This window comes from Centropristis striata, chromosome 14, assembly GCF_030273125.1.
Source record: "Centropristis striata isolate RG_2023a ecotype Rhode Island chromosome 14, C.striata_1.0, whole genome shotgun sequence".
NCBI lineage: Eukaryota > Metazoa > Chordata > Actinopteri > Perciformes > Serranidae > Centropristis > Centropristis striata.
Window position 1 is genome coordinate 31,508,116 of NC_081530.1, and position 14,861 is coordinate 31,522,976.

Here is a 14,861-nt window from a genome sequence, read left to right on the forward strand (position 1 = left end):
ACCTCCTCCTGTTGTTGTGCATTCCACAGACTTTTAATGCTTTACTGTGCACGCAGTCATTACCAACACCACTGTGTGTTTAACCCACAATCTGCAACCTGTAGCTGTAACTGCAGCCGCTCACACCTCAGCAGGTAGAGCTCTGAGTCAGCAGGGCGACGGGTTCCAGCCCAAACAAAAGCATCACATACCTGGAGAGTGAGTACATACCTTTCTTTTTCTTGGGTTTGCTCTTGGACGGCTTCTTTTTGCTGCGGCTGCTGCGGCTGTTGGATCCCTCCGAGACGGAGACGCTGTTCATGCTGCTGTCCTCGAAATCGCTGTCCACTTCAGGCTCGTCCTCCTCGCTCTGCGCGACACAAGAGACAAACTTCTTGTAGGAAAACAGCTCGTTGTACTCGAGTGCATGTAGGCGTACAAGTGTGTGCAAGAGGCAGGAGACAGAGAGGAGGAGAGGTGAATCTCACCGAGGAGCGTTTCCTCTTGCTGTTGAAGCCTCCCAGTTTGATTTTGAGAGGAGCCACTTTCTTGGTCTTGGCGTTATTCTTCTTCTCTTGTGGTTTCGGTGTAGGTTTTGACTTCTTGCGGGCGTTGGGACCTGCAGACAGAAAACAGAAAGGTCTTGTAGTCACTGACACACAGAGGTCTGGTGAATACGGATCAATATCAGCCTGAAATCCACAAAGTTTGACTCATTTCCCTCTTTTAGCAGAAACATAAGTGTAAAATCCAACCCAGCTTTGATATTTCAGATGCTGTTACTCCGTCTCCACTGTACCTTTGCCTTCCTTTGTCTTGGCCTTGCGTAGCGGGGGCTGAGGGGGCTGCTGAGCCTCTACTGGGGCGGCCGGTGCTGCAGCAGCAGCAGCAGCAGCAGCAGGTGGAGCGACCTCCGCCACCATGTTGTCGACTGCTGCCGGTACGTTGGCGGTGGCCAGCGCTGCGTTGGCAGCGGCGGCTCCTCTCAGGGGGTTGTTAGTGCTGAACTCACGCCACTTGGCGCCCAGAACCATCATCATCTTGGACACGGCGATCTTGGGGTTCTTGGCTGCGATGAGCGGCCTGGAGGTGAGGGGAACGGAAATGATCAAATGTGTTCTCATTCATCTTCAGCATGAAACAAACATTCATATTTCAGAGCCAGTGGTTTGTGTTTGTACCTGACGAACTGGCTGAAGGCCTTGTAGTTGGTCAGAGAGCGGTAGTCCTCCTCGGTGAAGACGTGGTCGATGTCCTCCATGCCCCAGTCATCGAGCAGCTGGGACGAAGACTTCGGCTCCTACAGGAAACGACAAGAAGCTTCATTAACATCAGAGACACAAGTAAATGATTTTAAGATTAATAGAAAAACAGCAATTGTGCAGCAAAACTGCACGATGCATGTTCAAAAAGACTAGATTTTTCTTAATAACCGTTCACCCAGTCGACTTCAGACTTGGTGGCTGTGATGCTGATTGGACCCAAAGAAGTGCAATCTGTATATTCATTAGTAGTGCATTATCTGCACGCTGTTAACTGTAACACTGCAGAATTACATGCTGGGTACAGCTCGCTCTCCGTCTCTCAGAACAGATAAAGAAAGAGAAGACATTGCTGCAAACTCAATCAGTGAGGTAACTTTTAAAAATACATACTTTTCTTCCAGGAAATAGCCTGGTCCCATTAACCGTCAATGTTAGTAAATGACGTGTTCACATGCAATCGACCACAGACTACAGAGGGTTGTGCAACGGTTTTCTTTCACAGCATTATTTAGGATCTCGACTTTTCAAACTAAGGCACCTTCATTCGTTTCACAGCATCTAGACTTGTGTTTTGTTTTTGGGCCTTATCCATTTTTTGTAACATCCTTGAACTAAATGGTACCGAAGTTCTTTTAGAGTGGTAATTTGTTCTCCAGTAAGCTGCGGAGGCAAAGCTATCAACACGTTCCGGTACAGGAACAATTTCAACAGGCACTGCACTAGTTTTAAAAAAGTACATGCACCTGAAATCACTACACCACCACTTTAACTCATCAGGTGAGGAGTTCTCAATACTGATCAGTTGATTAGATGAGCAGAGTGGAGGAGAACCTGGTTCAGCAGACGAGTCCCAACATGTTCAAAACTGTTCTGCCCTTAATTCAATATGTGCAAAAGAGACAACGTGACTACTTTTAAATATTATTTAAAAAAAAAAAAAAACTGATTTTAGGTCAGAAGCTGCAGCTGGATGATTTACAGCATCGACTGATCACGAACTGACGGAGTGACGAACAAACGCGTCCTTTCAAAACACTAAACTGCAGTTTTCTATATGGAACGGTGTCCTTGTGCATCACAATAGCCAATCCTTCCAACTCTTACAAAAACTCTTTTGTTGCCTCCCTGCAGCATGTCAGCAGCCATTATTCCACTTCACAAAATATACAAAATGATCCTGACACAGATGACATAACATCTGGAATAATGGTGACTTTTTTGTTATTAATATTTATTTTACGTTGACTCTACATCATGGTTATGAGGTTAAATTCTTTGAACACAGCAACCTGCCCGCCGCTTTGAAAGCCATATTTTATATTAATAAATATATATTTTAAACTGCCAAGATGACCATATTCATCATAGCCACAAACTGTAAAAATAGATATTATTAGATTTTCCAATTTTGAATGGTTCTTGAACAAATCGTGCGTGCTTAATGTTTCTATCAGAAAAAATAACCAAATATTACCTTTAAATTAGTTGATTTTAGGGAATAAAAAGACGCCAAAATCAATATATTGGCCAATATTCATGTTTAGGGGTGGGCGATATTACTATATATCGTAAAAACCTTAAAAAATGTTTTATTTTTCTACGTAATGTTCTATCACATTGGTGAAAAAACAGAAACTGAACTGCATTAAGTAAACATTAATGCTGATTCGTTGATGTGGGTATTTCATAATTCATACAGACTATTATTTATAAAATAATTAACAAAAAAACATCATTATGTATATATGAAATTACCTATATATGTCAGGATCGGAAATGTCACCAAGCCCTATATACACAAATTAATCAAATTATATAAACACACTTCAGAGTGTTTGCCCATCACAATTATAAATGTCAATTGCAGTTTTTCTCTCTATATTCCGGCTGATAAATAAACCGATTTCTTGAAGGTTTGAGCTTCATCCAGCAAGAAGTTTAAAGGGCCTGAGCAGTAATTTCAGCCACTACTAGTTTTCTTGTAAACCTCCTCCTTCTCACCAAAAAAATAAATAAAAAGTGCTCCTCATTTCGTCGTCTTACAGTTCTGGCTGCAGACTGGATTTGAGGGCGGCTCTGACAATGAATCAAAACTGTGTTTATCTAACCAAAAAGAAAAAGGGTCAAGAGCGCAGTGCGGTGCGGCGCTAGGCGGGGTTGCCATGGTAACAGCATATATGCCTTACAACACCCGCCCCAGACACACACACACACACACTTACACACCCCACGCCACCCCTTGCATAAGTGTCATTAACTAGAAGGCCCCCTATTGGCCGGCGGGCTGCGAGTCCAGCAGACACAGCTCTTTGTTTAACCATCTCTCATATCACATCTCTGTTTGTCAGACGGGGAGCGACTCCATTACAGGTACACAGTCAAGAGGCGCTCAACATGGAGCGAAGAAAGGGCTCTTAGAAAAGTTAGAGTCCAAAAAAAAAAAAGAAAAAATTTAGAAAAAATTAGGAGTAGAAGAAGAGAAAGAGAAATTTGAGTCTTAGAGATGGGAGTAAACCGCAGACGCTCGACATTTTAAGCACAAAAGGAACACGCGGCAGCTTCATGTCGCTTCTGTGTGAGCTTTGTTTGGTTTGGTCACAAAGCACCCTTTAAAGAAAAGGAACACGCTAGTGGTTTTTACATGTTTTGACCCAATAACTCCAGCTCACAAGCTTCACATCACAGCTTATTATTGCTGTAGCTTAGAAATTTAAATGCACTTTTTCCTGTATGATCTGTAGGTAATAAAGTGGAGACTTTAACACACAGAAATGTGTCTGCAAATATTAAACAAACATTTAAGAGTCTGCAGAATGTTAATAAGGTCACCAAAAATCTTACTATACATAATGTTTGATTAGTGAGCCAACGTTGCAAAGAGGGATATTTTCCTACACACAATACAAATCAAACAGACGCAGAAATAGAAAAATATGATTTCATATTCATTTAAATAGAAGATCCAGTCTGCAAATGTTTCCCTATATATTATACTATACTTTATATTTTAGTTATTTACCAACTGTAATACAAATAAATGTAAATGCAGCTGCAATATGCTTGTTTTAAATGTTTTACATCAATCACCACTTGAAATTATACTTCCTCTTAATTGCAGAATTGATGAATATTAGACGTGCATTAACTCACTGCAATGCATCGTTTTGATTAGATCCACACAATAATGCATAAAGTCCTATAACTACTTATGATTCTTGAGTTTTCTGGGGTCGGTGAAGACTTTAGTTACTGTCCGACTACGATGCAAATCTTGTGTCAGAGAAGAATTCAGCACAGAGTTTTTATCTTTTCTCCAAGATTTAACCCATTGACGCCTAAAACTTCCTGTAAAAACCTCTGGGCGATTTTAAAATAAGCCCCTAAAACCCGAAGTTTTTCTGGAAATTCAACAGAAGTGTCAACGCTTCTACTAAATAATAGATTTTTCAGCCTCTGTAGCAGATAGAAATGAAATTCAAAAAGTATTTGAGAGCTTATACAAATACTACAAAACGTATCCGCTTTCCAGGCTTCAATGGGTTAAACCATCATCGCTGCAGATGTGTGTGTTGAGCAACTTTAAAAACAAAACCCTGGTTGGTTTTTTCCTCACCGAGAAGTCGTCGTCATCGTCGTCTTCGTCCTCCTCGGGCTCCGGCTCCTTCTTCTTGGAGCTGCTCCTCTCCGCCCCGGAGCTGCTCCTCTTCTTCTCTTTGCCGCTGCTGGCTCTCTTCTTCTTCTTGCGTCCTGGAGTGTAGTCGCTGCCCTCGCTGTCGGAGCGCTGGGCAGGGACGCCATCTTCAGCGTCCTCCACCACGCCCACGTCCATGGGCTCCGGGGAGCTGATGGGAAGCTCCTGGGACAAGGAGCGAGAAGACAGGAGTTAGAAACAAGGGCGAGAAAATGCTTGAGGATAATGAGAACGGGACAGGGAAACAGGCCTCTGGAATTATTGTGCAGAATCAGTACATAATTCAGATATAGCAGGTGTATTTTCCAAACTTTACTACATCAGCTGCCATATCTGTAATCATTTCCCTCTAAAATCTGTATGTGTCCCAAAAACAAACAAAAAACAGCCACGCTGGTCGGGCTGTAGACAAGAGCACAAAAAACTGCAAAGTATAACCTTTTTTGTAAAAGATAGATGAAATATAATTCAACTAACTTCCAAAAAGGGAAGACAGAATGGCTGTCAGCTTGACATTTAAAGTCAAAGTCATTTTTATCTTAATCATAAAGATAATCGTTCTGTCTGCACTTCAGACGTCTTCCATTCCCCTCGTCCTTTCTGGAGGAAAAAGACAGTCTTGTGCAGCTTTTTCAAGCACTTTCAAGGTAAATAAATCAAATATTTGCAGACTCTCAAGGTCTTTATCATCACATCTATATTGTTACTATGAATGCAATTGCAAAAGATTTAGAGAAAAGAGTTTAGAGGTTTATTTTAAACCCACAGCAAATCAATGCATGTTGTCTTTTTGCTGATTTTACCAGATGTTCTAATCATGATTATGATTTAGTGCTTGCTAATTGCCACAGTAATGGATCAACAGATGACTTATTTAGCTGTAAATGATAGGTGAACACATAAGAAGTTTTGACTTTCAAATAAATTATGATGTGATCGTTGAATTTCAAATATTAAAATATATTTTGTTTACATGAATGATTGTGTGGGTGAAACACCAGCTTCGGTTGAAAATGAAACATTTTCAACGATTTCTAACCTTGAAAACATATCTGTTAAAATTCAGCATGTGCAAGACTTTTTTGAGACTTATTACGATCCCTGAAGTAACAAATATGCCATAGAAAAAGTTATTGAAAGTAAAATCATCATCATCTCTAGAATGTGAAAGTGACTGGAGACGGAAAAAATGCAAGGAATAATTCAGCAGATTTGAGCCTACACAATGTAAAAAAAATGTCATATGCACAATAAGGAAATATGAGCTTAATAAATTAAAGGTTGTGTCTATTGAATTCTACCATAAAAGGGCAGGAAGACCAGCATCATGTGTTGAACCAGCATCACTCTGACTTAGATGACAAACTCTGCAGACAGTCGTGCTTCTTGTTGTGTGTAGAAGTTTCACATTCTTTAGTTTTAGAAACAATAATCTGTATCTTTACCTCTCTGCGTGACCGCCTCTTGCTGCCCTTGCTCTCTTTGCTCTTCTTGGCCTTCTTCTTCTTCTTCACTTTGGGAGTCTCATTCTCCGAGATCTCCTCTTCCTCGTCATCTGCAAATCAGGCCAGTGGAGACAAGTCATGTTTAAAGATATGCAGATGAGTGACTGTGTGTGTGTGTGTGTGTGTGTGTGTGTGTGTGTGTGTGTGTGTGTGTGTCGGGGTATGTGGGCCATGTGATAGCATTACTGAACAGGGAGCTGTGCACATTAGCAGACACTTGCATATCCTGCTGTGAACAAAACAAACAGGCGGCTGCTTCAGTTTGTTTACTTTCTCAGCCAAATCAGCAGGTAAACAATCTGTCATGGAGCAGCTTCTTCCACCTGAACTCAATGTTTTATTATATACGGTTCATTCAGGATGATTCTCTATTAAAGAATACCGTCACAGGCTGGAATGACTTAATATAAAGAGGGATTGGTTTGCATTAATGGCGTGGCATGATTCAACGATTGTTCATTTTGTAATAAAAGCACCATGTTTAACAGATTGATTGGTTGATATATAAACTGGTTATTGGACCATCACAGGCTCACACCCTGGTGGCCATGGCAGCCATTTTTAAAGGTGGCAACCAATGGTTGGTCAAACTTGCCCATCCCATTGAAACCACATGCAATTAATACATAATCTAGATTAAAAAATGATAAATTATATGTGTTAATAGCTATGATGATCAACTGTCATGATCAAGATGTGTTCATACAACCATTGTGTGAGATACGTCATGTCATTGTATCTGTATTTGATTAAAAAAAAAACCAACAACCTGTCTCTGTATCTGTATAGAATACTGAGAATGACTCCAAGATTCACACTGAAAGTCACTTTTAAATTGTAAATATTGTATTTTCTAACATTATATTGATTGGCAATTCAGTGTTTGTGCCTTTAAGAGCACCAAATAGATTTAAAATTACAATTCATTATCAAGAACTTTTCCATATCTGCGTCAATGATGTTTTTTTCCATGAGTAATATCCTGCAACTTTGGTTTCTATTGTATGATTTGTACTTTTCTGAATAATATATTTGGGTTTGTGTACATCCGTAGTTCATAGTATACAGGAATAACCCTGGCCTTTTCAAATGATTTAAACAGCTTTGTTAATTGCTTCACACATTGTTTGTTGATACATAACTGAACTGGCTACTGGCAGTGTGGAAGATCTCTGCCATGGTCATCAAAATGCCAATCTGCAATGTTCCCATATCCAGATTAAAGGCTGACACTCAGGAATCCTGAGGGTCACAGGGTTCCTTTGGGATCGGAGTTAATTTGACTATTTATCAAGCGACAGGAAAAGTCGATGGGAGAGGGCAAGATGGGAATATTATTAAGAATTTATCAGCTTTTAAATGTAAGAAAATATAGATTTCAGTCCTCAAAGTGTTAGAAACAGGCATCCAGCAGCCGGTGTTCATCATGAGAGGAATAGGGGACACTTGTCTAATGTGTTTTTTTATGTTTTTGGGTCTTTAGTGAAGGCATTTTGGGTCTAAACACGGGAATACGAGTTATTCTTCCAGGATTGTGAGAGACAGGAGTGAAAATCCACTCCCGTGTAACCCTCAAATACAGTTTTCTTTAAAAATATTAAGCCCTATATGCACCTAATTTGGCACTTTCATCACAATATAAAAAGGTATGGTATGGCGTCCCATTATGTTTTAATTATCACCATCAGGGTGTCATATTTTCCCTTTTGCGGGGAACAACTAACTGTTACTTTTTGCTTTTCAACACAAAGAGAGAACAAAGTCTGGGCTCGAGTGGGATAATTTAGCCCTGTTTCCACCCCTGCTAGGCTGCAACCACATTCACTTGGTGTCAAATGACATTTAAGTGGTCCATGATTAGATGGCTAGAATAAAAACCAGCACGAGTCCTGAGAACCAGGACTAGTGGAGGAGAAGCTGGTGGTTTGGGTTACTACCCCATTTTACAAGTTGTGCTTAGAGGGGGTGATTCAAATCCCATTTAGTCAATTGTTTTAAACTGTGTTTTACAACTGATTAGTCATTATGATTTCCAAAACCCTCTTGCAGGCGTCATGACAGAGAGGATCCCAGTCCGGTGTTTGGCACTGCCTCAGTGGCTCCAGAGTGAAGTGGTGTGCCACTCAGAGCCTATTAATGTAATTGACTATGGTAAAAAGTAAATGGCAAGCAGCCATTAAGATGCACCTGGTGAGGAAGGAGCTTTAATGTGATGAGCTTTTTAGGTCATATAAAGGAGACCAAGATCTGTGTGTGTGTATGTAGGAGGGTGTATAACTGGAAACAAGGGAAGAAAACGGTGTTTAAATATTGTTAAAATAAATCTAGAGCTCTGTGATAGTCGCTGTGATAGCGTTTTATACTTTTTGTTTGCATGCCCAGTTTCCCAAAAGCATATTCAGGCTAAAATGATCTTAATCCACAGACTTGCAGCGAGTATAAGATCAGGAAACAGGGCCCTGAGCTATAGATTCGAGACTTGAGTCACAAAATTGAGTATTCACAACTTGTCTTAGACGCATCTAGTAGAATCTCTGAACAACTACTACAGAGGATGAGCTGTGCAAAAAGAAAACACTATTTACAACACTTTAAAAAGGAAATTTTTCAATTATTGGGAAATCTTAATAATCCACATATGGAAACCAAAAAGACATACAACTCATTTTCATTTGCTAATTAGAACTTTTAACTTGAGTTGACAGGATTAAATAGATTACGCTGTTATTCAAATCAACGTAAAATTCATTACAAGCCATTTGTTTAAGCACAGACAAATTATTTCTAGTTCCAGATTCGTTAATGTGAAGTTTTGCCACTTTTCTCTGCTTTATATCACTATATTTGTGCCATAGCTTGACAAAAACATCTCTTGATAACTTGTACTCAGCAAAACTGTGATGACATCATTTTCTGACATCAACTCTATTGAGTCTATCAATAATTGAAGTTAGTTGCAGGTCTACTTGTGACTTGATTCATAAACATTTGTACTTTTGACTAAGTACATTTTCCCAAGTACTGTACTTGAGTTCAATTTTGGGGCACTTTTACCATTTATATTTTATGCTACTTTATACTTCTATTACCCTACATTTCAAAGGGAAATGTGCTTTTTTTTTTTTACTTCACTGCATTTCTCTGAGAGCTTTAGATTATTAATGTTGAATACAAACAACTAATAAATCCTAATTATGATATGTTAAACTACCCAGCAGTATACGCAGTAATTAAAAATGAGCTCCACCTTTACCAGCTGCAACAGCAAAGTGATGAACAAATTAATGCATCAATAATTATCGGGGTTCGTTCAGCCTTTGAAAAGTAAAATTCATGAACCTTTAAGGCAGCAAAACATTTGCAGACTCCTGAAGCCTTCATCTCATCCAAACTGTTATTAAATGCAATTTGTGAAAAAATAAAGTCACTTTATTGTACCAGGTGTTCACATTAACTTTGATTGTATGTTTTGATCACGATTATTTTATGCTTGTTAATTTCCAGAGACAGTACAGAGGACGATGAATGACAAGTGAACGAGGATCTAAAAAGTGAAGATTGTTGGTTTAGATGAGAGATTGTGTGGTTTAAACACCAGATTATGTTAGAATCAAGCATTTTCAAGGTGTATATTGAACTACAATCATATTCCTGGGCTTGAAAGCATAGTGGCTTAAATTAAGCAATTTCCAACATTAAATGAGCCATTCTGCATAATAACTACTTTTAATTTTAGTACTCGAGTTATGTTTCAATGCCAATAAATTTATACCCGTTCAAAGGTTTGACTGCAGCACTTTAACTTGGACCAGAGTGTTTTTACTTTGTGGTGTTACTAATTTTCCTAAAGATCTGAATACTTCTTGCAGCACTGCTAAATTTTCAGTTGCAGAGCCTTAAATCATGAAATGAAACCAAACAAAGATGGAGTATGATTTCATGCATTGACCTTATGTTCAAAAGTAACAATTATGTGCATTTACATCCAGAAATGTAAAGGATTTTGCACGTCATCAAAAGCTATCCATCATTTAATTATTGTTCATATAAATTAGGCCCAAAGTAGTTTTTTTTAGAGATTGTTTTTCACCTTTAGGGAGGGAGAGAGTGGACTAAATGCAGCAATGTGCCACTGTGGTTAGGACTCAGGTTAGCCTCAGTACATGGGGAACAAACTGTACCTATTAATGATGGTGAGGGAGGACACTAGCAGTGAAGATAAAGCCGGATTATGTTAAAAATCAAGCATTTAAAGGAGAATTTTGAAATGTAAGCATTATTCCTTGCCATGAAAACACAGATTGAAATTAGGCCTTTTCGAATATGAAATGGGTCATTCTGCAGAATGAGCACTTTTAATTGTGATCCTTGAAGTATGTTTTGATGCTAATACTTTTAATCTTTGGATGCAGCACTTTTACTAGAGCGTTTTTACTTTGTGCTATTGCTACCTAAATACATCCTGCAGCACTGCTGTATTTCCAGTTGCAGGGTCTGCTATATGACACTAAACAAACATGGGGCATAATTTCATGCATTGGACTCGGTGTTCAGAAAGAACAATAACGTGCATTTACATGAGAAAATCCATATGATTTTTTTCTTCACATCTTTTGGTTAGATTCTGCTCTTCTTTGCACAACATTATGTTGATGCAGCATCACGTGGCAGATTAATGAAACAAAAGTTGGCACCATTTGATGAATTAAATCGTCACACTGTTAAAATAATCGCCTAAGTCATTTTTGGTCAAAATTGTTTGTTTTGCCTAAATCATCTCCTTGTGACGCCGGCCACCTATGGTAAAATCACCTCCATCCTCAGTTGATCAGATCATGTGATTTTACCACTTTAAGATCTCTTCTTTGACTATTTGCCACATTCATAGGCATCAGATAAGAACCCAGCAAAGAAGAGCCAGAGGGAGATTGTTTAGTTATCAGTTTAGTTTATCAGGGTTCTATTGTTGACACTAATATTGGTAACACTTTATTTTGAAGGTGTCTACACAAGAGTGACATGAGCGTGTCAAACATGACATGGGATGTGTCATGAACATTAATAACACTTTGAATTAACATTAATGCTCATGATACCTATCATGTCATGTTTCTGACAGGCTTGTGTGACTCTTATGTAGACACCTTCAAACTAAAGTGTTAGCAAAGGCATGTTCAAAAAATTGCCTAAGTCATTTATTTCTCTTAAGTTACATAATTGACACACAGTGTTATTACTATGCCAATAGCCATCCTTTGTTACATCCTTTTTGAGTGAAATGATCAATAAATGTCATATGTTACACTTTTGGTGAAGTTTTTTTTGTGTTTCCTGCAAAACTTGAAAAAAATAAATAGGCGATTATTTTATCAGAGTGACTATATGCAGTATTATTTTTAACAGAGTGACTATATGCAGTATTATTTTAGCAGGTGAAGCTAACTTGCAGACAGTACTGCTTGTTCTTGTTCTCAGCGGTCTCACCGTGTAGAACAATCACACTTTAAACTGTAAACAATCTTCAACCACAGCCGTGTGTGTTAATGGTCGCTGTTTGGGAAGATGAGCCGGTTGGATAAGATGCCTGATGTGTTTCACTATATTGTATTATTTGTACTTTTTCCCCACCACAGTCAAACCGGAGCCGCCCGCCATGAGGAGGGAAACGCTGCGGAGCGTCATCCAGCAGCACCGAGCTAACTGGCTGCCTCCATCTTGTCATCGACACGTAAATAACACCGGCAGCAGGCTAGCGGTAGGCCCCGGGAACATGCCGGTGAGGCGGCGTGACTCCACCACAATGCGGCTCCCGGCCACGCCGCCTCGGGCTGAGCTCTGTGGGTAACACTGAGATTCTTTATCAGCGTTAAAAAGATGCTAACGGCAGCTAGGAAAAGAAGAAGAAGCTAGTTTAGCTCTTTAGCTACCCGGTAGTTAGCCGCGTTGCTAACGAAACATGATTGATATGAATGTAAGAAAAGAATCATGCTAGCCGTACAAGCAGTGTGAACATTAGCACTGAGCTAACAATTAGCCTCGTCTTACCGTGCAGTAAGCGGTCCTCGGGGGCTCCGTAATCATCTCTGTCATCCTCGCTTCCAGACATAGCGGACAACAGGAAAACTTTCTATTTAGTTAGCTAACACTTTAGCTAACTAAATAAAGTTATTGGTTTTTGCAGGGTAATCCAGAGTTCCGACCCAGTCTGGTCCCAAGTATTGTGTAGTTAGGTGAGGGCAGCCGGCCAGGTTTCGACAAGGGGAATATAAGAAACAAAAAAAGAAAAGAAAACGGAAGTGAATATTTAGCAGCATTCAAAACACAGCAGCAGCCGGTAAAAGCGACATCACCGCACATGGACTTCTTGGTCAATAAATGTTAACTTTGTCCATCTATCTATCAAGTTGGACAGCTCAGAGATTAGCAGCCCAACTCACTCCATCTCTGCCTTCAGCTGACATGCCATCTTGCCACAATGGTTAGTTTCCGTGCCATTAGCATGCGTGCTAGCCGAGCTTCAGCTTCACATTTGAGACTAAACTAAAAAGAATCGAGCCGATCACACACTTGATATCTAATCTTTACAAATATATCCGTGTAACAACCCGGCGTCCGAGGCTACCTCACCCCCCCGGACCATCTTAACCCTGACTCAAGTGATTTTTTTTTTTTTTTTAACAAACAATAAAACCCCAAAAACTGAAGATACTCACAACTTGATTCACACAGCTTCCAAAAACACAGTAACTCCGGGCTCACTTTGTCTCTTAATCAACACTTGGAAGTATGTTAAGGTGATGGAATACATACAATTTAAATATATTTCCGTGTTTTTTTTGTAGGCAGCGTGTGCGCACGACGCCGTCTCCTCTTTCTCTGCCTCGCACACTACACACACCCCGCGCGCGCGCACACACACACAAAGAGATCAGGGGGCAGGCATCCCATAATATCCCCCCCTCCACACACACACACATACACACACTTCACCCCTCCCCCACTCTGCATAGTTACCTTGCAACGTACAGACCATAATAGTCAACTCACCCCCTCCCTCTCCTACAGTCTCTTCCCCATTCCTCCATGCACCCCCCCCCCCCTCCACCCCCTCACTTAGCAACCAGGGTTACCATGGCGACGCTCACCCCCCCTCCCACCCCCGTGGCATCCCATAATAGTAATGAGCGCAGTCACTGACATCCCTCAATAAGCATAACTCCAAAAAGAGAGAGATAGGAGAAAGGAGGGGAGAGGAAAAAAAAAGAAAAAGCCGTCACATGGCAGCTGTGTGTGCCACATGACTGCTTAACTTGAGTGTGCATGTTTGCATGTATGCGCAGGCACCGTACTGTATATGAGCCCGGCTGCACAGGATGTAGATGCAATGCGAAAGGCTGAGGTTCACCTTTAAAAGCACCCCGGGGTCACCGGAAAGTGGGGCGACACCTGGTGACCCATGTGTAACCCCCTCAATATGAAAACATTATACAGATTCTTTATATTCATGATGAGTCACCATAAAGGGAATCATTTCAGCAGCATGCATGAGGGCCAACAAGTTATGCTGACAAAAAAAAAAAAGTGCTGTGTGCAGGTCAGTATGAGGTTAAAAAGTCAGGTTAGATGCCCGGCCCTCCAGAGAGGGGGTCACAGAGGTCAAACTGTAGTCAAAACCTTCAAGTCTGCTGCTTTACACCCCCCTCAAAACAAGAAACAGGGAGCCCAGAAGTACAAGAGCCAAGCCAACAGCTGAGTTAAGCTGTCTGCACACACACACACACACATACACACAGCTCCACAGGCTGCTTGGAAATGCATTGCAGTCAATGGTGGGAAAAACGTCTGGGTCCTAGACAGTTTTTTCCCACCATTAACTGTCTGTAGTACATTTAGACCGTGGAGCGAAAATGCAGAACTGTTTGTGCTTAGTGTGTTGAGAGGAGGCTTCTGAATGACGTTGGACCACATGGGAAATCAACGGCGTGCACGTCAGATAACGGGGGGTTTCTGTATTTTTGGGGGCCTGTGAAGCATCAGAGTGAGTTATGTGTTGTTGTTGTTGTTGTTGTAGCTCTGCAGGACGAAGCTGCTCTGCTGATGCTGCTCGAGTCACCAAGTGTGCAGACATCAACAGCTGTTTCACCATGCAGAGTTCGGTATGTGGCCAAAAGTATGTGGACATGACACATGAAATAGTCACCTGCACGCCGACGCCACGCTTTGGGCCGTTTCTTCCTCTCCGCTGTGACTTCTTCTGGTTGCAGGTTTCCTGCAGCGTTAACACCTGAGTTGCCATCAACGGACTTCATTCGACCTCCGTTCTTAAGCAGAAACTTCTTCTTAAAGCCCACTGAAGCAGTTTTAATGAAGCGTCTGACATTCACCAATGTTTTCTTACAGAACAAGAGCACACTTTTAATG

At 40.6% G+C, this 14,861-nt stretch overlaps 1 protein-coding gene across 5 annotated transcripts in view; it reads right to left on the bottom strand.

Annotated features, from left to right (window-relative positions):
- Positions 1–13,381, bottom strand: part of chd4a (chromodomain helicase DNA binding protein 4a) — a 40,852-nt gene extending 27,471 nt beyond the window's left edge. For 4 of the 5 annotated variants that reach the window (XM_059349920.1, XM_059349918.1, XM_059349919.1 and 1 more), the window contains exons 1-8: positions 13,154–13,381; positions 12,486–12,645; positions 6,381–6,490; positions 4,858–5,100; positions 1,161–1,279; positions 779–1,062; positions 468–598; positions 211–349 (exon numbers count right to left, since the gene is read on the bottom strand). In XM_059349920.1, coding sequence (XP_059205903.1) covers positions 211–349; positions 468–598; positions 779–1,062; positions 1,161–1,279; positions 4,858–5,100; positions 6,381–6,490; positions 12,486–12,546 — 1,087 coding nt within the window. In that variant the 5' untranslated portion in view covers positions 12,547–12,645; positions 13,154–13,381. Of the gene's footprint in view, positions 1–210; positions 350–467; positions 599–778; positions 1,063–1,160; positions 1,280–4,857; positions 5,101–6,380; positions 6,491–12,485; positions 12,646–12,877; positions 13,047–13,153 lie in introns of those variants that run through there. The other variant, XM_059349917.1, reaches the window with a different exon arrangement.
- Positions 13,382–14,861: the final 1,480 nt, after the last annotated feature.